General features: G+C 40.2%; 1 protein-coding gene across 1 annotated transcript in view; it reads right to left on the bottom strand.

Moving 5' to 3' along the window:
• The window catches only part of ido1 (indoleamine 2,3-dioxygenase 1), a 33,270-nt gene extending 7,308 nt beyond the window's left edge, over positions 1 to 25,962 (bottom strand). The window contains 4 exon segments of the mRNA XM_034169552.1: positions 7,783 to 7,877; positions 7,879 to 7,926; positions 8,383 to 8,502; positions 25,831 to 25,962. Coding sequence (XP_034025443.1) covers positions 7,783 to 7,877; positions 7,879 to 7,926; positions 8,383 to 8,502; positions 25,831 to 25,962 — 395 coding nt within the window.
• Between the last annotated feature and the right edge of the window lie 1,734 nt (positions 25,963 to 27,696).

The following is a 27,696-nucleotide window of genomic DNA, read 5'->3' as shown; positions in this document are numbered from 1 at the left end:
AGAGAGAGAGAGAGAGAGAGAGAGAGAGAGAGAGAGGAGAGAGAGAGAGAGAGAGAGAGAGAGAGCGAGACCCATAATTATATGTGTGTGTACATATACACAGTTGTGCTCAAAGGTTTACATACCCTGGCAGAATTTTTGCTTTTTTGGCCATTTTTAAGAGAATATGAATGATAACACAAAAACTTTTTTTTCACTCATGGTTAGTGGTTGTGTGAAGCCATTTATTGTCAGACAAATGTGTTTCCTCTTTTTAAATCAAAATGACAAGATAACTACTCAAATGACCCTGATCCAAAGTTTACATACCTCTGTTATTAATACTGTGCATTGCCCCCTTTAACATCAGTGACAGCTTGGAGTCTTTTGTGGTAGTGGACGAGGCTCTCAGCTGTCACTGATATTGTTTCGGATTTTATTTACATCAGTTACAAAGAAATACAAACAGTATGGCACTCTATGGTAAATCTGCATGGAGTAGACAGTTCTCAAAACCTGAGTGACTGTGCAAGAAGTAGAAGAGTGAGAAAAGCCACCAAGACACCCAGACAACAAAGGAGAAGTTATAGGCTTACATGGCTGTGATTGGAGAAATTATGCACAGTGCAAGCTTTGCATTTTGTATCACCAGTTATCCATCTTCATGATGAAGTGATATAGAGGAGGATTTTCTTAAAAAAGAAGACCTGAAAGTTTAGCTACAAATTGCCAAAAGGTACATCTGAGATGCAAGTCTGGATTTGATCTGTTTTGGTGAAAGAAAATCCTTCTCTGCTCTACTCCACTATGAAGCTAAGAGTAGTGATGCAAAATGCAAAGCTTGCATTGTGCACAATTTCTCCAATCACAGCCATGTAAGCCCATAACGTCTCCTGGGTTGTCCGGGGTGTCTTGGTGGCTATATAAACTTTGGATCAGGGTCATTTGGGTAGTTCTCTGTCATTTTCATTTAAAAGAGGGAAACACAGTTGTTTGACAATAAATGGCTTCACCCAACCACTAACCAAGAGTGAAAAAAAAGTTTTTGTGTTGTCATTCATATTCTCTTACAAATGGCCAAAAAAGCAAAAACTTTTGAGCACAACTGTATATTGGCAGTGGTGGGCACACCAAAAAGTTAGCTTTGCTAACCCATTCATCCGAAAACTGAAAAGTTATCTTTTGTGATTTTTATATTTATGTATAAATGTATATTATGTATATTTATCTTTATTACAGATAACCAATAACTTTTAGTATTGATTCGGACGCGGCCACATCAGATTACACTGTCGGTTTCTGATAAACCAGTTTCACTTTCACTTTTCGCTGCTGGGTAAATTCAAGGATCACAAACACATAAGAACACACGAAAAAAATTAATGAATAAAAAAAAATAAAACCCCAAACACTGTCATCTTCTTTCAAAAGCAGTAAAACACAGTATTAGAAGTCACAGTTTATCTCGGTATTAGATACACCGTAATTTACGAACTAAAAAGCTGCTACTTTTTGCACACACTTTGAACCCTGTGGCTTAAACGACAAATACGTCCATTAATGCATTGATTAATGGACGGTGGATAAGCCTCCAACTCTGGAAGAAAGTAAAGGCGCCGTCAATTCCTTGAAGAAAGGCAAAGCCCCCGAGCCAGATGGAGTTCCCTCAGAAGTCTACAAATATGGTGGTCCTAGTGTTGTTCAAGCTCTCCACACTCTATTCAAGACCTGCTGGGATACAGCTGAACTGCCAAAAGATTTTAAGGATGCCAAGATGATTACTGTCTTCAAGAAGGGAGACCGTACTCAATGTGGCATCTATCGTGGAATATCACTCTTGTCAACTGCCGGCAAAGTTCTTGCGAAGGTACAGTAGTGTTCAGAATAATAGTAGTGCTACGTGACTAAAAAGATTAATCCAGGTTTTGAGTATATTTCTTATTGTTACATGGGAAACAAGGTACCAGTAGATTCAGTAGATCTCACAAATCCAATAAGACCAAGCATTCATGATATGCACACTCTTAAGGCTATGAAATTGGGCTATTAGTAAAAAAAAAGTAGAAAAGGGGGTGTTCACAATAATAGTAGCATCTGCTGTTGACGCTACAAACTCAAAACTATTATGTTCAAACTGCTTTTTTTAGCAATCTTGTGAATCACTAAACTGGTATTTAGTTTGTATAACCACAGTTTTTCATGATTTCTTCACATCTGCGAGGAATTAATTTTGTTGGTTTGGAACCAAGATTTTGCTCGTTTACTAGCGTGCCTGGGGTCATTGTCTTGTTGAAACACCCATTCAAAGGCATGTCCTCTTCAGCATAAGGCAACATGACCTCTTCAAGTATTTTGACATATCCAAACTGATCCATGATACCTGGTATGCAATATATAGGCCCAACACCCATAGTAGGAGAAACCTGCCCGTATCATCATGCTTTCACCACCATGCTTCACTGTCATCACTGTGAACTGTGGCTTGAATTCAGAGTTTGGGGGTCGTCTCACAAACTGACTGCGGCCCTTGGACCCAAAAGAACAATTTTACTCTCATCAGTCCACAAAATATTCCTCCATGTCTCTTTAGGCCAGGTTGATGTGTTGTTTGGCAAATTGTTAACCTCTTCTGCATGTCTTTTATTTAACAGAGGGACTTTGCGGGGATTCTTGCAAATAAGTAGCTTCACACAGGCATCTTCTTAACTGTCACAGCACTTACAGGTAACTCCAGACTGTCTTTGATCATCCTGGAGCTAATCAATGGGTGAGCCTTTGCCATTCTGGTTATTCTTTTATCCATTTTGATGGTTGTTTTCTATTTCTTCCATGCATCTCTGGTTTTTTTTTGTCCATTTTAAAGCATTGGAGATCATTGTAGATGAACAGCCTATAATTTTTTGCACCTGCCTATACGTTTTCCCCTCTCCCAATCAACTTTTTAATCAAACTATGCTGTTCTTCTGAACAATGTCTTGAACGTCCCATTTTCCTCAGGCTTTCAAAGAGGAAAAGCATGTTCAACAGGTGCTGGCTTCATCCTTAAATAGGGACACCTGATTCACACCTGTTTGTTCCAAAAACTGACGAACTCACTGACTGAATGCCACACTACTATTATTGTGAACACCCCCTTTTCTACTTTTTTTTTAAACCCAATTTCATAGCCTTAAGAGTGTGCATATCATTAATGCTTGGTCTTGTTGGATTTGTGAGAATCTACTGAATCTACTGGTACCTTGTTTCCCATGTAACAATAAGAAATATACTCAAACCTGGATTAACCTTTTTAGTCACATAGCACTACTATTATTCTGAACACTACTGTACTTCTTGCAAGACTTCAGCAGGTTGCCAGTAAGGTGCTACTGGAAAGTCAGTGTAGCTTCAGAGCAAACCGATCTACTGTAGATTCAATTAGCTTCAGGAGAAATCAGTTGATCAACAACAACCTCTGTACATAGTTTTATTGACTTTACTAAGGCATTTGACACAGTAGACAGAGGACATGCTATGGAAAATTCTTGAGCATTACAGATGCCCCAGTATCATAATCAGGCTTATCTGTGAATTTCATGATGGAATGCAGGCTACAGTGTGTGTTGATGGTGATACATCGGAGCCATTTCAGTATGTCACGGTGTTAAACAAGGCTGTGTACTCGCACCAACCCTGTTTGGTCTCGACCTAGCTGCTTTTTTGGAAAGTCTCTTCTGGCAAGGCATGTGAAGCTCAAAATGGAGTCTATTACGATCAAGGACAAACAGTAATCTGTTCAACCTGGCCCCGTCTTCGTGCAAAATCTCTGTGTCGTGAAATATGTGTGGAGGAACTTCTTTATGTTGATGACACTGCATTGGTGGCTCAATCTCTTGAAGACCTGCAAGCCATGTTGGATCACTTTGTGGCAACATCTGTAGCATTTGGCCTTACCATTAACATCAAGACAGAGGTTCTCTACCAACCAGCACCTGCACTTCTCCTCAGATCGTAAGCTCTATATACGAAGTCTGTGAGAAAGAAGCCGACCTTTTTATTTTATGCAAAAAAATATGGATTTGATTCATATGTTTTTACGTCAGCCAAGCTTGAACCTTCGTGCGCATGCGTGAGTTTTTCCACGCCTGTCGGTTGTGTCATTCGCCTGTGGGCCGGCTTTGAGTGAGCACTGCTCCACCCCTTTCATCGTTGTTTCATTGCGAGGAATGGTGGAATGATTTGGGCTTTTTTCCCCATCAGAATTTTTTCAGAAACTGTTAGAGACAGGCAGCTGGAAACCATTCGAAAAATTTATCTGGCTTTCGGTGAAAATTTTATGGGCTTCACAGAAAATGAGTGTTACTACAGCTTTAAGGACTGCCCACAATGGCGTACAGTGCACCGCGCTCCGAGCCGCCATCGAGAACCACATCATTTCTAAACGGATCGCTGTGTGGAGCCGGGACTGTGTGTGCAATTTCTCTGGTTATCACAAGAGCTGGACATCAGCCATTTTCCGGCAGATTTTACTTTAACAAGAGATTTTGTCATGGAAAGCCACGCAGAGGCTTCACGCGTCACGACCGATCGCTGATGAAGCGAGACAAAGGAACACTCCATTTTGGAGTGTTAAAGGACAAGTTGGGACAAGCCCAGCTCTCCACAATTTCTCTTATACTCACTTGACTGGTAAGCACTGAAAGCCGAGGCATGTCCCAAATTGTCCTTTAACACTCCGAAACGGAGGTGTTCCTTTGTCTCGCTTCATCAGCGAATCGGTCGTGACGCGCGAAGCCTCCGCGCGGCTTTCCATGACAAAATCTCTCGTAAAAGTGAAATCTGCCGGAAAATGGCTGATGTCCAGCTCTTGTGATAACCAAAGAAATTGCACATGACGGTCCCGGCTCCACACAGCGATCCGTTTAGAAATGATGTGGTGGTTTCTGCCTCTCGATGGCGGCTGGAGCACGGCGCGCCATGCGCCATTGTGGGCAGTCCTTAAAGCTGTAGTAACACTCCTTATTCTCTGTGAAGCCCATAAATTTCAACGAAAGCCAGATAAATTTTTCGAATGGTTTCCAGCTGCTTGTCTCTAACAGTTTCTGAAAAAAATTCTGATGGAAAAAAAAGCCCAAATCATTCCGCCATTTCCTCGCAATGAAACAACGACGAGAGGGGTGGACCAGTGCTCACTCAAAGCCTGCCCACAGGCGAATGATGCAACCGACAGGCGTGGGAAAAAACTCACACTGCGCATGAAGGTTCAAGCTTGGCTGACGTAAAACATATGAATCAAATCCATATATTTTTGCATAAAATAAAAAGGTCAGATACTTTTCTCACAGACCTCGTACATGGCAAACCAGTCAAATCAGTCAGCAATTTCACCTATTTGGGAAGTGTGATATCTTCAGATAATTCCATCGATTAGAGACAACAAGATGCCATTCAGAGTGCGCAAATGCTTTTGGAGCTCTTGAGGAACGGGTGTGGTCTCAGAGAGGAATAAAGCTTGAAACCAAAGCAAGCTTTATAGAGTCTTTGTTCTTCCCTGTCTTCTTTACTCCACCGAGACATACACTCTGTACAGAAGGCATGTAAAGAAACTTACAACTGTCCAGCTCCGTAACTCGAGAAACACCATGGGTCTATCCTGGCAAGAGCGTATCTGCAACGGCGAAGTTCTCCAAAGAGCTAATATGCAGAGTGTGGAGGCCTTGTTCGTCAAGAATCAGCTGCGCTGGGGCTGGTCATGTAGTGAGAATGTCACATGATCGACTACCAAAAGCTGTCCTGCATGGTGAAACTGACATCAGGTAAAAGGAAACGTGGTCGGACAAAAACTTTGCTACAAAGATGTCCTGAAGCTCCACCTAAAGACAGCAGAAATACACTCACAACAATATAAACGCAACACTTTTGGTTTTGCTACCCATTTTGTATGAGATGAACTCAAAGATCTAAAACTTTTTCCACATACACAATATCACCATTTCCCTTCAAATATTGTTCACAAACCAGTCTAAATCTGTGATAGTGAGCACTTCTCCTTTGCTGAGATAATCCATCCCACCTCACAGGTGTGCCATACCAAGATGCTGATTAGACACCATGATTAGTGCACAGGTGTGCCTTAGACTGTCCACAATAAAAGGCCACTCTGAAAGGTTGCAGTTTTGTTTTATTGGGGGGGATACCAGTCAGTATCTGGTGTGACCACCATTTGCCTCATGCAGTGCAACACATCTCCTTTGCATAGAGTTGATTCAGGTTGTCAATTGTGGCCTGTGGAATGTTGGGTCCACTCCTCTTCAATGGTTGTGCGAAGTTGCTGGATTACTGGCAGGAACTGGTACACGCTGTCATATACGGCGGTCCAGAGCATCCCAAACATGCTCGATGGGGACATGTCCGGTGAGTATGCAGGCCATGCAAGAACTGGGACATTTTCAGCTTCCAAGAATTGTGTACAGATCCTTGCAACATGGGGCCGTGCATTATCCTGCTGCAACATGAGGTGATGTTCTTGGATGTATGGCACAACAGTGGGCCTCAGGATCTCGTCACGGTATCTCTGTGCATTCAAAATGCCATCAATAAAATGCACCTGTGTTCTTCGTCCATAACAGATGCTTGCCCATACCATAAACCCCACCGCCACCATGGGGCCACTCAATCACAAACACTGACATCAGAAAACCGCTCACCCATACGACGCAACACATGCTGTCTGCCATCTGCCTTGAACAGTGTGAACCGGGATTCATCCGTGAAGAGAACACCTCTCCAATGTCCAAACGCCAGCGAATGTGAGCATTGCTCACTCAAGTCGGTTACGATGACGAACTGGAGTCAGGTCGAGACACCGATGAGGACGAACGCATGCAGATGAGCTTCCTGAGACGTTTCTGACAGTTTGTGCAGAAATTCTTTGGTATGCAAACCGATTTGTTTCAAGCAGCTGTCCGAGTGGCTGGTCTCAGACGACTCTTGGAGGTGAACATGCTGGATGTGGAGGTCCTGGGCTGGTGTGGTTACACGTGGTCTGCGTTGTGAGGCTGGTTGGATGTACTGCCAAATTCTCTGAAACGCCTTTGGAGACGGCTTATGGTAGAGAAATGAACATTCAATACACGAGCAACAGCTCTGGTTGACATTCCTGCTGTCAGCATGCCAATTGCATGCAATTTTTTGTAAATCCAAACAGTGTCTAAACGGTGAAGAAAAGTCCCTCTGTACACAGCTGTGGCCATGAGAGGTCCTCTCCCCCACCGAGTCTTGGCGATTAAATATACCGTCAGCCACAAAGAAATCAAAATGAATAATGTTAAAATTAGTCCATTTTGTTTTTGTGTCCGAGCGGATGATAACACGCACTGTAAAGTCCAAAGTGAATCTGAACTACACTACCCACAATGCTCCCTGCGTCGACCGGCCAATCACGTTTTGCACTTAACGATGACATCAGCAAATGACAGGCAGCCAGTCTGCCACAAACACCACAATAGACAGACTAAAATGGTTTGATTTTAGGGTTTACAAATGTTTTTGACTGTTAAACTTTGCTCACTTTACCAGCAAAAAAGTTATCGACTGAAACTTAGCGGAACTAAATCTATTGTAAGATAATTGGGTCCGATGACGGTTTAAAACTTTTCTGAAAAGTTAATCCGCTAGCAAAAACATTAGCTTTGATGATTATCTGTTACAGAATTAGCTGACTGTGCCCACCACTGATATATGGTTAGAATTGGGTTACTGAATTTTTTGGGGGTGGGGCTGCAGCCACATCAAACCCCATTGTAAAGCCACTTATGCAACTACACTGAATGCAGGTGTTTGTCCTTACCATGTGCATCCCTCTTCTTCCAGTTAGCCAATACACCATCTGCATGGGTGAGAATTGGTGGAAGTCCTAACCCGCTGTGATACCTCCCAGTATGGAATGGCTATGTTACATGGCAGAACCTTGCAGGGAAGTAGAAAATCAGTCAATCTGTGAAAATTAATATGTGTCCTTTTGTTTAAGTTTTTTTATTATTCTACATGAATGCAGAACAAGGCCTGGTATAATGATTTGGTGTTTTGGGACTAGTAAGAAATCTTCTTCTCTTCCATAATATGCTCCTGAATGTGAAAGACGTTGTCTTTGCAGAATCCTTTGCAGGGGTTCGAAGAAGGCAGCACTATCTGCTAGTCACCTGTTTATGATTAATCTGCTGCACACTGACTTCCGATGTAAGTCAGCCAAACAAGTGCCGACCGCTTTCAGATGAATCGGTGAGGACTGGAGCCTTTTATGCCATTCAACTTGTCTCTGACTGCTGTTATTTTGTCATTAGAAAATGTAACATTTTTACTGTTTCTCTGGACTACAGTGTGTTTACAGTGACAGAAAGCAGCCTCAAAAAGAAATGTAGATACCTCAACAGTGTCATTCTCTCCCTCTTGCCAGACATAGCACATGGTCATAACGCTGAGGGCCAGATGGGCCAGCCGTAACCTCCCGGTGACTCTGCAGAAACTGCTGCTCAGCAGCGGCATCTGCAGTGATAAGAGCCAAACTGAGCTACATACAAGGCATTCTACAAACTCCACAACTAATGAACATAATATTCAATTTATTTCATTTCATTTATATAGTGCCAAATCACAACAATGTTGCCTCAAGGAGCTTCACAAAAGTAAGGTCTAACCTTACCAACCCCTAGAGCAAGCACACAGGTGACAGTGGTAAGGAAAAACTACCTCTGATGATTTGAGGAAGAAACCTCAAGCAGACTAGACTGAAAGGGGTGACCCACTCTTGGGCCATGAAAACAGACACAATTAACAATACAGGAAATTTGAGAGTCCATGCTGGTGCACAGGACGGGAGGCCTGCAGAAGAAGACACCACTCCCATCTCTGGATGGAAGCCGCACCTCAAACAGAGAGAAAAAACAGAATCAGGCAGCAGAAAGACGAACCAAATACAGTGTAATTTGTCAGCATTAAGCAACAAGAAAAACAGAAGAAATACTAATGTGATCGCCCGGCCACTTAGCCTTAAGCTTCACTAAAGACTCAGACTTTAGATAAAGTTGATGCCACGACCTGCTCTGTTGCTAAGAAAATGGAATTTAAAAGGGTACAAAGCATAGGCCCATAATATGCCGTATGCTAGCCATACGAAAGGGAAAATAAGTGCATCTTAAGTGCACAGTAAGAGAAATCTCTGTGAACCGCAGACTTTTTAATTAAACCCTAGGGGACACAAAGGAGGTCCTGCAATCCAAGAATGCAGAGCCCGGGTCGGTACATAGGGTTTAATATGATTTCAGCGGTGTTACGTTTTGAAAAGTGATGTTGTAATAGTTATTTCAGTTCCATTCTTGCAAATGTAGGATAAGTGGACAGTGCAGCTGGGTTAAATGAAGGGGTCACATGCTATCAGTGATGTCATGATGATAGCTATGATACCATGTATGGACTCATTTTCAGCATAGTCCATTTGACCTGCACATATTTATTCCAGCGGTGCTGCATCCTCTTGCTGTAATCCATTTTGTTCATAAACTACATTAGAAAGAGCTTTCAGTCATTCGACTGCTTAAATGTTGGAGACCTTTTATGTAGACTTTTTGTGCCTACTGGTCAAAAACATTAACTTAGATATGATACAACTGTCTCTCAGGTATTCTTTTTTTTCCCCCTCCCAAATCAGGAGAATAAGATGGGTGGTCAACCACTTGGAAGCTGCAGTCATACACAACATCTATGGCAACCATCATCTCGTGGAGCTGGGGTATTGTCCTAATTAACCAAAACCCCTTTCATCAGCTTTCCTGGGTGTTGGCTTTCACAGGTTCCTGTTAGCTGCCTTAGCAATCTGGCATGCTGTCCATTTATGGTTTGACCTCTTTAAAAAGCAGGCATTTAAGGTATCATACGCTGGTTCTACACCTGACCACTTCCACAACATGTTAAAAGGAGTCCTCAAACAGAAGTCCCTTTGCATCCCAGTAAACTGAGGCTATCCATTTTACAACAAACAAAACAACCTTTGCTGTCTTTGGAGCGGGTGAGGATATGAGCTCACATATGATTGATTTACGTCTTTGTCACTTGTCTAAAGTGATTGACCGAGAACTCACTGTGGGTGAGGGAACATTTGATGAAATTTGATGGACCTGCTTCAAAGTGGTTCCAGGTTTTCTCGTGACATGATAAGCTTAGTGAGCTACTGAAGATGCAGACGATGCAGAACTCCCAGGTGGAAACCTTTGACATACCAAGTTTTGCATGAAGTGTTACAGGGTTTTTGTTTCTGTTCAGTGTGGCTGTTCCTCCATGAACAGCATTGGGTTGTCCTGTTAGGTGTGCCGGTTTGTCTGTGGAGCAGTGCGCTGGTATCTCCCGAAAGAATCCTCAGTGAGCTCCTCATGCACAATGCTCTGCCTCCTTCAATTTAGCCTTTTTGCGGTTCCTGGGTGTGTCCTTTACCCATTTGGTTGTTCTTTTGGTGTTCTTTGATTATTACCCTGTGACTGAGCTTCTGTTATGCTGTTCATCTAGTACTGTCATAGGGTGCAATACTCAAGCTCGGACTGATAATCTGTGATTTTGGGCATTTTCCCCGGTGGGCCGCTGCACGTTTAGAAGTGCGCGGGCCTGCCGTCCCATATTTATAGAGATTATGGAAATATACAGTGTTCTCGAACCCGCGCTGCTGTCAACACGAGGAAAATCCATGATCGGTGAAGCTACAGCATTTAATCGGCGCAGCTGCAGAGCCACTTCCTGAATTTGTGTCAAAATAAATGTCCTGTAGTGTTTTCATACACGGCGCAGTCTTATTCTAGGTTTCAGTTTTGTTTCCATTTGATCACACAACGGAGACTTACATCGAGCACAATGATTGACATGACCAACAGCCAATGACAATGGAGAAGTATACAGGGTGGCCAATCAGATTGCAGGAAGAGCAGGCAGCCGCTCCCGCCCCTGCGAATGGATTGAGTCCTCGGCGCCTGGACTTCTCTCCACTCTTCTACTGATACAAGGTTGGAATCATTTCTTTTATCTTAATTAACTGTGCTTTACTTTTGTTAATCTTTAAATGCAACAGCTACGGAATTCAGCCTTCAGACTTCTTCAGTTTGCTGCTGTGTGAATCCTAGCAGTGGTTACACATTACCTCTCTCTCTCTCTCTCTCTCTCTCTCTCTCTCTCTCTCTCTCTCACTCACACACACACTTTGGAGACACAAAAACTTTTTTCCGCTTGTGTGCTTTTGCTTCCGTTTTCTCAGACCCGGCGCCACAAAAAAAAAAAAAAAAAAAAATATATATATATATATATATATTATATATATATATATATATATATATATATATATATATATAATATATATATAATATATATATATATCACAGGGGGCGGGGTCACCCCCCCCCCCCTCAAAAAAAAGTGCGCACCGGAGGAGACGTGCGCTCCTGGAAAGCTCGTGTATTTATGCTGCACCGTTGTAAGAGACTGACTAAGAGTGAAGAGTGATGACAGTATTTTTTTAATTATTATTTGAACGTATAGACGCTCGGTCAAGTGATCTCCTGCATACCACAGAGCCGGTGTTCTGTCAAGATGAGATGCGCCAACTTTCGACACTCTGAGCTGTGACGTACCTTCGCATTGTCCAATAGGAACGACGCGTCGGGCCAAAACACAGAAGACTCGTGGCAGAAACCACTGATCTCTACAAAATGGATTGGAGCAATCCGATTGGTGCAGAAACCACTGATCTGTACAAAACATTAACATGTGACAGGACTGCTCATTTATAGAGCAGTTTTCTGAAGAAAATCATTGGAAATGTTTTTGTTGTTGTTTGTTACCCTCAAAATTTCTGATTACTGTTAAAAAAAAGTTTAGAACACTTGTAATTAAAACAGATAAATAAATCAATAAATGGTTCTTTAGAAACCTTTCATCTGTTATTAAACCACCTGTTATTTCAGATGAGATAATTTCTTGTTTAACATAAGGAACCTCAGACTACGGAAGCTCTGAGCTGCCAAGCCCTAAAAATATTTGGCTCAGTATCATGTAATTACGTTGATAAGTTCATGTCATAACGTGATAAATATCATGTTATAACGTGATAAATATCACGTTATTTTGTGATATGAAATTATCATGTTATTTCATGATGCGGTATTTTCACGTTATAACGAGAAATTATCACGTTATAACAAGAAATTATCACGTTAATCCGTGATATGCAACTATCATGTTATTCTGACATAACAAATTATCACGTTATTCTGAGATATGCAACTATCACTTATTCTGAGATATGCAACTATCACGTTATTCTGAGATAACAAATTATCATGTTGTTCTGAGATATTATCCGTTATTCTGAGATATTATCACGTTATTCTGAGATAAGAATTTATCACGTTATTTCATAATATGAAATTATCACGTTATTTCGATTTATGAAATTACGATGTCATTTTGTGATAAACATTTATCACGTTATTTCATGATATTTTTACGTTATAACGTGAAAACATCAATATGGTTTTACTTTCATACACAGCCAAGCCAGTCTAGCGCACTTCCCTTTCACGTCACGTCATCTATAGCGTTTGCTTGAGGATGGCTGAAAATGTGGATTCTTCACTCTTGACATTTCTTCGAGGTCGGGGGTTCCAGAGGACTGTCTCCTTCGAATGGACAAGATCATGTAAGTGTATTTTACTGTTTACGTCCTCAATTTGTAGTTTGCAATAGAACTGCTGAATATGGCTGCTAGGTGCTGTAGCGACTGATTGGCACAGTGGCAGCTCTGCTAAAATTCGGCAAATATGTGGCCTTAAGCTCTGACACGTCTGTGTTTTACGATTGTCATGGATAAACACCAATATTGTTGATGGCATGCGCTCCAGTCTTAAACCGCAAGGATATGCTAAGCAGAAAATGGGGCGTAACACTAGTTACTAGCTATTTGGCTTCTCCTGTAAAGGGGAGAGTCTGCTGTGTTTGGACTTTGACACTTTCCCGGGACTTCGGTAAAACCGCTCCTCTTTCAAGCCTAAAAATGGCACAACACTTCGGGCAAAGATTTGCACAGGGGAGAGATAGCTCTGACCACCCGCCATGATGAAAATGACTCGTTTACTTCCGGAAATAGCCGAATGGTTCCGAAGACACTTGCTGCACAGCTATAGTAAAACACGTAGTTTGATACGGGAAAATTACTCCAGAGTCTTATGACAAAAATGTTTAATTATTCAAAAATCATGCATTACAGTTACACTATAGCTTATGCATCAGACATAAGGACATTCTACAGTTATATTTATTCAAATTAAAAAATAACTATTTGCAGTATACTTTTATAAACTGGTTTAACAGGGCTGAGGATGGATGCATTATTAGCCCTGGCCAAACAAATCATTACTGATGGCTGTGAATTAAGAATAGGAAGAAGAGTTGTGAAGGCCTACCCTGACACAAACTGATGAAGGGTAGTGAAAGTTTCGTAGCCACACCAAATCGGAGTGTTACATGAAATTTAGAAATGTGAGTATAAAGGGTTTTTTACTACTCGAATAAGGTAAAATGTATGGATACTATCTTTGTTAGCTGAAAATAAATTTGGTGTGAGAGTGCATGATTTCCAAACTCAGGAAATTGCAAAACGGCGTATCAACTGTAAAAGAAAGTATCTGGCTAACAATTTAAGTATTGTGTACAATTTGACTTACATTTAAGTACCACCAAAATATCATGAAGGTTTGAAACGGTTGCCACATTACAAATGACATATTCGGGTATAGTTTAACTTCACAAAAATAATTTTAGCAAAATGTCAACTTTATGCAAAGAAAATTACCGGTAAACCGGGGTTACTTTGCCTTGGCTGGCCCTAGGGGGCAACTTTGGCCACTCCAAGAAAAACCTATTGACCTAGGCCAGTGCACTTTCTTTATAAATGATACAATGCAATCATTTATAAAGAAAGTGTCCTGACCAAGGTTAATAGGTTCTTTGTTGGAGTGGCCAAAGTTGCCCCTAGGGCCAAAGTAACCCCGGTTTACGGAACTACAAATTTGTAGAAAATTACTATAAATTTGTAAAACAGGTTTTTTTTAAGTCCTCATTTAAATTCTATGCCAACATATCATAAAATCTTAAGATAAATGATAATATTTGTAACATTGAAAAGAAGTTTTGACAGTGTCCACACATGCAGATTTCTTAAGATGCAACGTCCTTCAGCAGCATCCTCGTATAATAAACTGTAAAATTACACACATGAATGTTCTGTTCTGTATTCTGTATTTGATCGCTATGGGTTTCTGCCCAAATATTATAGTCAAGTCATGTCTGTACTTTTATGTTCAGCTTCTATATGAAGTCTTTCAGCAGAGGGCTTCCGACAAGATCATCAGTAGTCTACAGCAGGTAAGTGCCCGGGGGGGAGAAGGGAGTGCCTGCAAACTATGCCGGAGAACGTGTAGTAATTTTCCCGTAATCAAACTACATGTTTTGCTATAGCCGTGCATCAGTGTCTTCGGAACCATTCGGGTATTTCCGGAAGTAACACGAGTCATTTTCATCATGGCGGCTGGTCGGAGCTATCTCTCCCCTGTGCAAAATCGTCTTCAGGCACAACATTATCAGGGCCTCTACACTTGAACTTGAGCATTATTAGTGTAAACATTGGGTGGGTGGGATCCTACGTTGTTACCGGCGTGAAGTTAGACAGTAGTTCATATTCAGACAGTAATTCGCGATGAAGCAGTTCTGGCTGTATTAAGGGCAAAAACATGTTTTTAAATGGAAATAAACGTCCCCTGTTAAATCTACCCCCTACATCACATATTCAAAATCTACCTTCATCAATGAAGTACAACAGACTTTTTCAAGGTGAAGGTAGATGAAGGTAGATTTGAATATGTGATACAGTGGGGTTTAAGGATCAATAAAAGAACTATTACTATTGTAATTTGTTTTTGTTGCACCTTTTTTTTAGATGATTGACTGGGCTATTAGTGATCTGAGTTTAGTCATCTCATTTTAGGCTATATGGCTATAGTGAGAAGTTGATTGATGAGACTTGATTGTGTTTGTCTTAATTCCTGCAAAAGGTGAATTTCAAACACACTGAGCAACAATTGAAGAATCAAATGATTGATTACAATTGTATTTAATTACCAAACAAATAATTTAATTACTGTGTGCATTGTTTACTTATTATAAGCACTTAGTCTCAGTTCATAAAGATGGTATCATACTACCCCCTTCTTTGATTCCTGTGTGTGTACATGTAGTCTTGTACTTGAGTTGTAATTATTATTATTATGTCTTGACAGATTGATGCCACAGTCCTTGCTTATATGGACGACAACACTCCTTGCTGACTACATCCCACTTATGGAGACAGGATCGCGGCAAGACGCTTCTGTTTGCAACACTAGTGCCACTGCAAAAAAAAAAAATCTGCAAAGCATTCAATGCTGGAAAAGCTGAAGAAAAAAAAACGGGCATTGCTGTGAGTGTGATGAGAACAATAACCAGGAGACATCTACCGAAAGACCGAAAAGACATTATGCAAAGCACAACAAATTTGCAGAAAAAAAGAACAAGAAAAGTGGAGTTTGGGATGGATTCACGAAGGCAAACAAGTCAGAAAACGCAAAGGAGGGGGGACAAGGACCCTTGATGTACCCAAAGAATCAAAGAAGGCGGACATACTGCAGTATGCCAAAGATATTTTCTTCCCAAATGGTAAAAATAAGCTAGGAAAGTTTGAAACATTTAGCCATGACATAGTAGATACAGGAAGAAGCTATTTTTGATGATGCTATTACAGTTGGGGAACTCTACCGACAGCGTATAAGAATGGGAGTGTTGAGATTCTACCCTTGCACAAAGGTTGCAAAGATGAGGATGCTGAAGAATGTGTCAGGGGGAGAATCAAAGATGAACCAACAAATACAGAATAGCATGCATGACGAGACGAGCGACCTCTTCAAACTGTCGTTACAGAAGCATTTCTACACATCTGGGTGATGATTGGCCCTTTTCTCGGAGAACCCATGGCTGCCAACTGGATGACACTTTGTTATATCAACCTGACCTGCAGGTCAATGAGGACACTGCCATCATATCAGTCCTTATTCCCCAGTGCAAGCTCAGCACTCTCAATTCCAGACACAGCAGTGACAACTCATCCAGCATGTCTCGCGCCACAAGTGCAGCAAACATTGCTCCCAAGTCAGCAGCTATACAACCCCTGGCAAAATTATGGAATCACCGGCCTCTGAGGATGTTTCATTCAGTTGTTTATTTTGTAGAAAAAAAGCAGATCACAGACATGACACAAACTAAGTCATTTCAAATGGCAACTTTCTGGCTTTAAGAAACACTATAAGAATCAAGAAAAAAGATTGTGTCAGTCAGTACCGGTTACTTTTTAGACCAAGCAGAGGAAAAAAATATGGAATCACTCAATTTCTGAGGAAAAAATTATGGAATCACCCTGTAAATTTTCATCCCCAAAATTAACCCATATCAGACTGCTCGTTAGTCTGCATCTAAAAGGAGTGAACACACCTGGAGAGCTGTTGCACCAAGTGGACTGACCATGATCATGGCTCCACACGAAGATGGCAATTGAAACAAAGGAGAGGATTATCAAACTCTTAAAAGAGAGTAAATCATCACGCAATGTTGCAAAAGATGTGGTTGTTCACAGTCAGCGTGTCTAAACTCTGGACCAAATACAAACAACATGGAAGGTTGTTAAGCAAACATACTGGTAGACCAAGGAAAACAAAGCGTCAAGACAGAAAACTTAAAGCATATGTCTCAAAAATCGAAAAATGTACAACAAAAACAAATGAGGAACGAATGGGAGGAAACTGGAGTCAATGTCTGTGACCGAACTGTAAGAAACCGCCTAAAGGAAATGGATTTACTACAGAAAAGCTAAACGAAAGGCATCATTAACACCTAAACAAAAAAAAAAAACAAGGTACATTGGCTAAGGAAAAGCAATTGTGGACTGTGGATGACTGGATGAAAGTCATATCAGTGATGAATCTCGAATCTGCATTGGGCAAGGTGATGATGCTGGAACTTTGTTGGTGCCTTTCCAATTAGATTTATAAAGATACTGCCTGAAGAGAACATGTAATTTCCACAGTCATTGATGATATGGGGCTGCATGTCAGGTAAAGGCACTGGGAGATGGCTGTCATTACATCATCAATAAATGCACCAAGTTTATGTTGATATTTTGGACAATTGAAAGGATGTTTGGGGATGATGAAATAATTTTTCAAGATGATAATGCATCTTGCCATAGAGCAAAAACTGCAAAAACATTCCTTGCAAAAAAGACACATAGGGTCAATGTCCATGGCATAGGGTCATGTCAATGAGCAGATCTGATTTGATGCAGGTGTTAATTGGGGGATGAAAATTTACAGGGTGATTCCATAATTTTTCCTCAGAATTGAGTGATTCCATATTTTTTTCCTCTGCTTGGTCTAAAAAAAGTAACCGTTACTGACTGCCACAATCTTTTTTTATTGATTTCTTATAGTGTTTCTTAAAGCCAGAAAGTTGCCATTTGAAATGACTTTAGTTTTGTGTCATGTCTGTGATCTGCTTTTTTTCTACAAAATTAAACAACTGAATGAACATCCTCTGAGGCCGGTGATTCCATAATTTTTGCCAGGGGTTGTAGATGATGTAGCAGGTACCTCTACAGATTCATCTGTTATGAATATAACGGTTAAACTACACAGCGTCAATCTTCTGGAAGAGATGATAGCCCAATTCAAGGATTCAGCACTTCTCAAGCACTCCCTTCAATACACTTACATTGATGAAAGAGGAGCCGACCACAGTGGTGTCTCAAGGGACGTGTATGCTGCATTTTGGACACAACGTCTGGACCACACAGCTGAAAGGGAGGACATGAGAGTTCCATCTCTGTGTCCTAAATGGCAAGAGGAAGAATGGAAATCCATTGGCCGAATCCTACTCAAAGGATTTCAAGACCATGGCTATTTTCCCTGTCGCTTATCCCCCGCTTTCGCAGTTTCACTCATTTTTGGTGAGAATGAGGTCTCAGATGATGTGCTTTTTGAAAGTCTTCTTCTGTTTGTTAGTCAATCAGATAGGAAGTTAATCATTACTTGCCTTAAAAGAAGATCTTTCAGAGGACGACAGGGATGAGCTAATTGATCTGCTGGACCGCTTGGATGTGACAGCCCGTTCCAACACAAAACAATTTGAAAGGCATCCTTCTAAAGGTGGCACACAAACAGCTGATCCAAAAGCCAAGATATGCATGCGAGAAGATGTCCTTAATTGCTGGTGCCTCCCTGAAAGAAGCTTTCGTGAACACACACATGTTCTGCTTATGTACGAAGACAAAAAAGGCCAACAACTAAAAACCTTTTGAAATTACTAGAAGCTTCTCCTTCCATTCAAGCAGAAAACCAGAGTTTTCGTTTACTGAAACAGTACATCAGGGGACTGGATGATGTTGGTCTGAGAAGGATGCTAAGGTTCATGACAGGGTCTGATGTTGTCTGCGTTGACAAGATTGACATCATGTTTACACCTGCAGATGGACTTGCACGCCGGCCTGTAGCACACACCTGTGGCCCAGTTCTGGAACTGCCATGGACTATGCCTCCTATCCTGACTACGCACCAAATTTTAACAGCATACTGATCAATAATACCTCGTATGAATTTAGCATTGTGTAAGTTTACTATGATATAGTTGTTATCTCATCTGATAGTAGCAGAAGCAGAAGGATTACGGGTATGTATGTTTGAACATCTGAACAGAAATGGTTTAAAAGTTAACAGTTCTATCGGCATTTATTGTATTGTTGTGTGGGCCGCCACAAGAGGAGGTACTGCTGGCCCACCACCAAAGGGCGCCCTGCCTGAAGTGCGGGCTTCAGGCACGAGAGGGCGCTGCCGCCACGGACACAGCCGGGAGTGACAGCTGTCACTCATTAATTCCTGACAGCTGTCACGCATTCTACATCATCGCACTCCATAAAACCCAGACGTCATCTCCACCTCATCGCCGAGATATCGTACTTCATTAGAGGTAATATCCTCAGCCTTTTGTAGTATTTTGTAAACAGTTTTATTGTGAGTGTTTGCAGGAGTACCGGTCCTTTTTGTGGAGGCTGTGCAAGACGGCACTCTTTTTCCTCTGAGGGATCGCTGCAACTTATTGAGTGAGAGGTGGAGGTGGCATTCCCACCATTGTTGTTACTGGGTGTACACACACCCACACTTGACTGTCTTTGTTCTCGCCAGCAGTACCAGATCCGACAGTCGGGGATGGTGATCACCTGGGAATTCGGGACTTGGCGGCTCCAGTATTCACCAGGTTCTGTGGCAACGGAAATCGTGTGGTTCCGGCTCTTCTCAGGACGGACGTCTTCTATCCTCGAGCCTGCCCACACGTCACCTTTTGTGGATTGACTGTAATTATATTCTAAGATTGTCTGTATGTTCGTTGTGCACATTTCATTTTTGGCTCATCTATTGGCCGTTTATTTGCGCCCCCTGTTGTGGGTCCGTGTCACTACACTTTCACAACAGTTTTTTTTTTTTACTCTGTAAGTCGTTTTACCTGTTATAGTGACACCAGTCATAAAGTGCCTTATCGGCTTGAGAGCTGTTGTTGAACATATTTTTAGACATTGGAGCAGAGCATTTTATAATCTGTCAAATTTAAACAAAGCAAGTCTGTTGTCTTATGTTCATGAGTTTAAGGTACAGTCGGTTCAAGACATTAATTGAATTCTTAACTGTTGATAGGTTCCCACAGAGCACAATGTGTTTAAATCCTGTTATGTCTTCACATAGTGATTGTCTTCACCTGACAACTTGTATGTGATATGTAATGCATTTTGAGCTCAGAGGGAGAGAGCATTGTTGCACTATAATGGTTCATCTACTGTATGTTACTACACTTGTATGTCTCATTTTTTCAATGATTACAGTTAGACCCTAATACTATATGCTGTGAAACAACAGCTTTTGTGTCTAGGTTTATTTCACTTTTATGAAAACAAAAGCGAAGAGGTTGAAGGAAGCAAGCACAATAAACCTCCATGTTATGTTGATGTGCGCCCCCTTGTGTTGAGAAACATAACCACTCCTTGATTCTAACACTACCCTGTTAAACAATGCCCTCTTACTTATACATTTTACTGTATTTACCTGTCTAACAACACTTATTTCTTATAGGTATTCAGGTCACAGCACTGCATGGCCACTACATCGTATGGGACAGTAATGTTACTACTAGAGATATGTCGAGTATTTTAACTGCAGATTTAGGGCAGGAATTCATGAAAAAATTGATCAAGTAAAGAACAAAACAAAAACATGATCATTGTGCTTTAGATGTTCACCATTCATTATTCTTAGCACTAAAGATACAGCTATCATGGGATAGTGTCCAGGTCTTTAAGGATGTATGCTCTCAGGAAAAGATACAGCTCTATAGCTTCATCAGCTGTGGTAGGTGAGTGTAAGAAGTTCTCTGCCATTATAAGGCAAGCACATGTCAAACACTGTTTCATCACAAGGACATGGTCCTCTCTGTTGGCATTCTTCTTTGCAAGCCTCCACTGCTACCTGAGGGACCTGTTTCAAGTAATCTTGTCCTCCAAATAGATGGGGCAGGGTGGTACATGAGAATCGGACGTCCACTCGGAGCTATTGCATTCCTGCTCTTTCGGATGAGATGGGTATTCCACAACTGTGCAACTTGCTGCAGTTCCTCCTATTAAAAAACAATATGTAAATTGTTACTTGCAGTATAATATTGACAGCTTTTTGAAAAGCCATGATTTGTCTATTCAACAAAGCACAATCCCAAAATCATTACTGGTTATATAAACGTGTATTATATAGATAGGCCTATATTTCTCCTTTGTCTTTCTAAAGCACATTCAGTGACATAGGCCAATGCAGGCCTTCTTTTGATTGATAAATGTAACCTTGTATGTTATGCTACTTCCTGTAATAGTTAATGATGATGACAATAATGATTTATTATTATTATGTCAGAGAAGTTGAACATCAAATCAGCCAAACACACCTGGATGATGGACAGGCAAGTAAACAAGATAAGCTGCTTGTCCAAGAAGTCTCCAGAGAAACAGTCTTTATCCTTAAGTTCCTGAAAACGATTCATCCAGTACTGGGCATGATGACTTCTTAAAAACGCCCACCAGCTTTCAATCCGCTGATTGTGATTACTAGACCCAGCGATATAGCAGTTACTGACGATGCTGCGATTGGTACTCCAGCATAAGAACCTCTGCATTTCGGCCATTGTGACATTTTCTGTTCCCAGATCTGCGCGAATTCTGGAAGGCGTCCCATCCTCCTCTCAACTTCACTTATGAAATAATCAGCAATGATTTCGGGATTGCTGTTGTTGAATAGGCATGAAGCCATACAACGAGTCTTGAAAATCCATCAATAGCTCCATTTATGCACACACCAAACGGCTTTAATTTATCATAAGAATCAACGTGGCCACATGTAATTAGGCCCAGGGTTCAAGTACAAGCGTCGCATCAACGATTTCGTCGTCTTCTTTCAACACCATTGGGGTCGAGAAACTTCAGCAAATGTCTCACCGTACTTTGGGTGACAACATATCCAGCTTGGATGCAGTTGAGATGGTGGAACTTGTATCCGTGCAGCCTCCATGTCCACCCCAGTTGATCAATGAGAAATGATGCAACGTCAAGAGGGTCGGATTCATTCTTTCTTCGGTACAACCCCATGCTTTTCAAAATCCTTCGCAGAGTACGCATACTGACAACAATAGCATCTACAGTGCTCAACAACTGTAGAATTTCACCATGCCTTAAACCAAGCTTGAAATAGAACTGAATTAAGTCATGTAGACGAGCCATGTTCCTTGACTGAACCTGGGAATTGTTGAAGCGAATAGCCTACATATCATGAAATAACATGATAAATGCTTAAACACGAAATAACGTGATAATTTCTTATCTCAGAATAACGTGATAGTTGCATATCTCAGAATAACGTGATAGTTGCATATGTCAGAATAACATGATAATATCTCAGAATAATGTGATAATGTCTTATCTCAGAATAACGTGATAATATCTCAGAATAACGTGATAATTTCTTATCTCAGAATAACGTGATAGTTGCATATCTCAGAATAACGTGATAGTTTGCATATGTCAGAATAACGTGATAATATCTCAGAATAACGTGATAATATCTCAGAATAACGTGATAATATCTCAGAATAACGTGATAATTTGTTATCTCAGAATAAGGTGATAGTTGCATATCTCAGAATAACGTGATCATTTGTTATGTCAGAATAACGTGATAGTTGCATATCATGAAATAACGTGATAATTTCTTGTTATAACGTGATAATTTCTCGTTATAACGTGAAAATACCGCATCATGAAATAACATGATAATTTCATATCACGAAATAACGTGATATTTATCACGTTATAACATGAAACTTATCACGTAATTACATGATACTGAGCCAAATATTTTTTAGGGCTTGGCAGCTCAGAGCTTCCGTATCAGACATTTATTTTTAGACAAAATAACATGGAAACTTGTATATTTTTTGAAGTCTGGTAGATTATTTATATCTTATTTCAACCAGAAAAACAAACACTAAATAAATACAAATGTTTATTATAAATGCAAAAGGAAATAATTTAACAATGACTGCAGTGTGATTGTAAAGTAGGACTTCTGTGACATAAACCTCATGATGTTTTATATATATATATATATATATATATATAGTCATTTAAACTTATAATTTCATCAAAATATGTAATTGCCTTTAATGTTATCAGGACGCCCCCTCGTGGCGCCGGGTCCGCGTTTTGTATTATGATCAAGGTGAAATGACAGTGAAAGTGTGTGTTTAGGTGTGTGTTCATGGTGTTTAGGTGTATAGTATTTGTTCATTGGGGGTTCGGTATGGACGGGTGGGTGTGCGTGTTTGGGAATGGATTCGTCGAGCCAATAGTGGGCTGGTCCAGAGGAAAAATACCAGGGCCAAAATTTGTTCCCAGTCCGACCCTGGCAATACTGTATGGGCTTTGGTCAGTATTTGTACTCACACTAGTTTGTTGTCTATTTTTCCCTTTACATTGTTTTGTCTCCCCAGTTTCTCTGTGTCATGTTTCCCACAATGCACTCCACAGGTGTGTCTCACCCAGATTTTGTTTTCATATTCTCCACTCACTCCTGCCTTCTCTTCGCCGTCTTTGTGTTTCCTCCCAGTAGTTGTTCATGCTTTGTGTTCATGCATTTCCACTTTTTTTATTATTACTGTTATTCTGTTCTCTCCGTGCACCAGTACTTCCTGATTAATGTGTCGGTGTCCTTGTGCCTTTGCATTATTGCCATTAATTGTCTGGCATCCTTAATAGACTCTTTCATGTGTTCTCCACAAGATCGTCATGGTGCAGCCCTGCTATCTCACTGGTATCTCCAGAGCTTCCTCTTGTGATTGTTCCCAGAGCTTCCTTGTGTTATTAACCCTCCATGAATTACCTCATTTCCTCATTGTCACCTTGGAGCTCTCATTGCAGTTGTGGATTTCTGATTGCCTGGTAAGACTGTTCTGTTTTCTGATCTAAGTCTGTAGTTTGAATACCCTTGTATTGTTCCCATTTTTGAAAGACTGCCACCTAGTGTACTGAGCACACGTGTTTTCACCTTAGACCTGAAGGGGTACTGAGAGATAACGTCCTGTTTTGGACACTTTTGCTGCCATGTACTGCCCCCCTGTGTAGTGACCTCTGGCTGTCTGTTTGACCAAGTCTTCAACCAGCTGTTTAACTATACTATCCAAAGTGACAATAAAATGTGTCTAACTTCTAGCCCATGACATGAAGAATCTTCTCAGTTCTTTCACATGGACATTCTTAGTGTTATTAATTGATAGTGGCTCAGTTATTGTTCATTAACATGTAATAACAGACCATATTTTCTTCTGTGGTAGCAGTGGTAGGCATCTAGAGCTTGGATCATCTTTAACACACTTTCAACCACTCTTAAAATCAGCTGATTACTTTTATACTGTTGAGATAGCTTCTTTTTCTGCAGAAACCATATCAATAGGAGTGCTCTTGGGATATTAACCATCCTTCTGTGGGCACTTGAAAAAACTACAATAGGAATTTAATGCATTCTGATGAAAACCTTTAGTATCTACTATGCAACCCCAAATATGCTTTTGCCTTGAAAATAAATTCATTTACTATGCTACTTTATTTACCATTTGATTGTACAACCCCAATTCCAGTGAAGTTGGGACGTTGTGTAAAATGTAAATAAAAAAGAATACAATGATTTGCAAATCCTCTTCAACCTATATTCAATTGAATACACCACAAAGACAAGATATTTAATGTTCAAATTGATAAACTTTATTGTTTTGTGCAAATATTTGCTCATTTTGAAATGGATACCTGCAACACATTTCAAAAAAGCTGGGACAGTGGTATGTTTACCACTGTGTTACGTCACTTTTCCTTCTAACAACACTCAGTAAGCGTTTGGGAACTGAGGACACTAATTGTTGAAGCTTTGTAGGTGGAATTCTTTCCCATTCTTGCTTGATGTACGACTTCAGTTGTTCAACAGTCCGGGTCCTCCGTTGTTGTATTTTGCGATTCATAATGAGCCACACATTTTCAATGGGCGACAGGTCTGGACTGCAGACAGGCCAGTCTAGTACCTGCAATCTTTTACTACAAAGCCACGCTGTTGTAACACATGCAGAATGTTGCTTGGCATTATCTTGCTGAAATAAGCAGGGACGTCCCTGAAAAAGACATTGCTTGGATGGCAGCATGTGTTGCTCCAAAACCTGGATGTACCTTTCAGCATTGATGGTGCCATCACAGATGTGGAAGTTGCCCATGCCATGGGCACTAACCACACCACAATACCGTCACAGATGCTGGCTTTTGAAGTTTGTGCTGGTAACAATCTGAATGGTCTTTTTCCTCTTTGTCCGGAGGACACGACGTCTATGATTTCCAAAAACAATTTGAAATGTGGACTCATCAGACCACAGCACACTTTTCCACTTTGCGTCTGTCCATTCAAATGAACTCGGACCCAGAGAAGGCGGCGGCGTTTCTGGATCTTGTTGATGTATGGCTTTCACTTTACATAGTAGAGTTTTACTTGCACTTGTAGATGTAGCGACGAACTGTGTTAACTGACAATGGTTTTCTGAAGTGTCCCTGAGCCCACACGGTAAGATTTTTACACAATGATGTCGGTTTTTATGGACTGTAGATGATGGAATCCCTAAATTCCTTGCAATTGAACATTGAGAAACATTGTTCTTAAACTGTTGGACTATTTTTTCACGCAGTTGTTCACAAAGTGGTGATCCTCGCCCCATCTTTGCTTGTAAACAGCTGAGCCTTCTGGGGATGCTCCTTTTATACCCAGTCATGACACTCACCTGTTTCCAATTAACCTGTTCACCTGTGGAATGTTCCAAACAGGTGTTCTTTGAGCATTCATCAACTTTACCAGTCTTTTATTGTCCCCATTTTTGAATTGTGTTGCAGGCATCCATTTCAAAATGAGGAAATATTTGCACAAAAACAAAAAAGTCTATCTGTTTGAAGATTAAATATCTTGTCTTTATGGTGTATTCAGTTGAATATAGGTCAAAGAGAATTCGCAAAAAATTGTATTCTGTTTTATTTACATTTCACACAACGTCCCAGCTTCATTGGAATTGGGTTGTACATATATCACTTACCCTGTGAATACAGGAGCGTAACTCATGAGAGTTTACAAGCTCGGGGACGTGCAGGGCAATGTCCATCCATGGCTGGTAGTAAGGTGGAAGTTGCTCCTTTAAATGTGAAGTTTCACCACAGCCATAGTTCATCATACGAAAGAAGAAAGAAAAAAGAAATACAACAATGAAAACAAGTGAAAATGAACATTCAAAAAAGAATAATACCGTATTTTCTGGACTATAAATTATGGTTTTGTTCTTTTTTGTTTTTTGTTTACTTGGCCACTCCATTGTGTGTGTGTGTGTGTGTGTGTGTGTGTGTGTGTGTGTGTGTGTGTGTGTGTGTGTGTGTGTGTGTGTGTGTGTGTGTGTGTGTGTGTGTGTGTGTGTGTGTGTGTGTGTGTGTGTGTGTGTGGTGTGTGTCAGACACTAAATGTTTTTGTATGTTGGATATTGATGTAGCTTCCCCAGGGGGAAACAACTTGGATGTCTAAACCACAGGTCATACACAGTTCAACCTCTGGTTTCACCAAAAAAAGTGTTTTCTCGACTCAGAAATACCTGCAAGAATTGAAGAGTTCAACACACAACGTAAACATGGCAAATTTTACATCATGCTCTGAATCAATACCAGCAGTGAAAGGTTCATATTTCTTTTTTATTTTATTTTAAAGTTTGAATGAGAGCAACAAAATTTATCATGAATAAAATCTGAATCTGGTGGTAATATTATATATATAGAAATCATGGAGGGGTCTGAAATGTTCATCTTAGGTGCATGTCCACTGTGAGAGATATAATCAAAAAAAAAAAAATCCGGAAATCACAATGAATGATTTTTTAATAATTTATTTGTATGTTACTGCTGCACATAAGTATCTGAACACCTGTGAAAATCAATGTTAATATTTGGTACAGTAGCCTTTGTTTGCAATTACAAAGGTCAAACGTTTCCTGTAGTCCTTTCATACATTGTGATTTCCGGATTTTTTTTTTTTAAGATTATGTCTCTCACAGTGAACAGGCACCTAGATGAAAATCTCAGACCCCTACATGATTTCTATGTGGGAGAACTTGCAAAATCGCAGGGTGTTCAAATGCTTATTTTCCACACTGTATATATATATATATATATATATATATATATATATATATATATATATATATATATATATATATTTATCTCTCTCTCTCTCTCTCTCTCTCTCTCTCTCTATATATATATATATATATATATGGGTGATTCTTAGACTACGGGCACTTATTATGTCCCTTGATCATATTTTATGAAAAAAAGAAAAAAGGGGAAATTTCACACTTTTATAGTTATCTTTACAATGAAAGTGTTTTAAGAAATTTGTTCTAGTAGTCTATGATGACTTTTTCACCTTTTTTCAGCATCATTATATGCAAATATTGCCGTTTTGTGCTTGTCCCACACCCAGACTTATGATCTTCAATGATGAAAATGAATATTAAAAAAAACGTTTTTTCTAATGTTTTAAAATATCTCTGAATAAAATATCAATAAAATAATCAAAACATAATTGGGGTATTCAATGTCATACAACTGTTGTGATTTTTTTAAACGAAATGTAGTTGTCCCACACTATTGCCGTAATTTCCACCACAACAATAATGTCCCTTTAAAAAGTTTGTATGAAAGATTGTGTGGGTAGTTTCTATGGAGATAAACAGTGACATCAGAGCACATGTATATAGCGCCAAATCACAACAAACAGTTGCCCCAAGGCGCTTTATATTGTAAGGTAATGGTGTGGTGGAAATTACATTTACAAGGCCAATAGTGCCCATAGTTAAAGAATCACCCATATATATATATATATATATATATATATATATATATATATATATATATATATA

Source organism: Thalassophryne amazonica, chromosome 5 (genome assembly GCF_902500255.1).
Source record: "Thalassophryne amazonica chromosome 5, fThaAma1.1, whole genome shotgun sequence".
NCBI classification, from domain to species: Eukaryota; Metazoa; Chordata; class Actinopteri; order Batrachoidiformes; family Batrachoididae; genus Thalassophryne; species Thalassophryne amazonica.
Note: the sequence above shows the minus strand (reverse complement) of the source record. Positions and strands in the feature narration are given on the sequence as shown.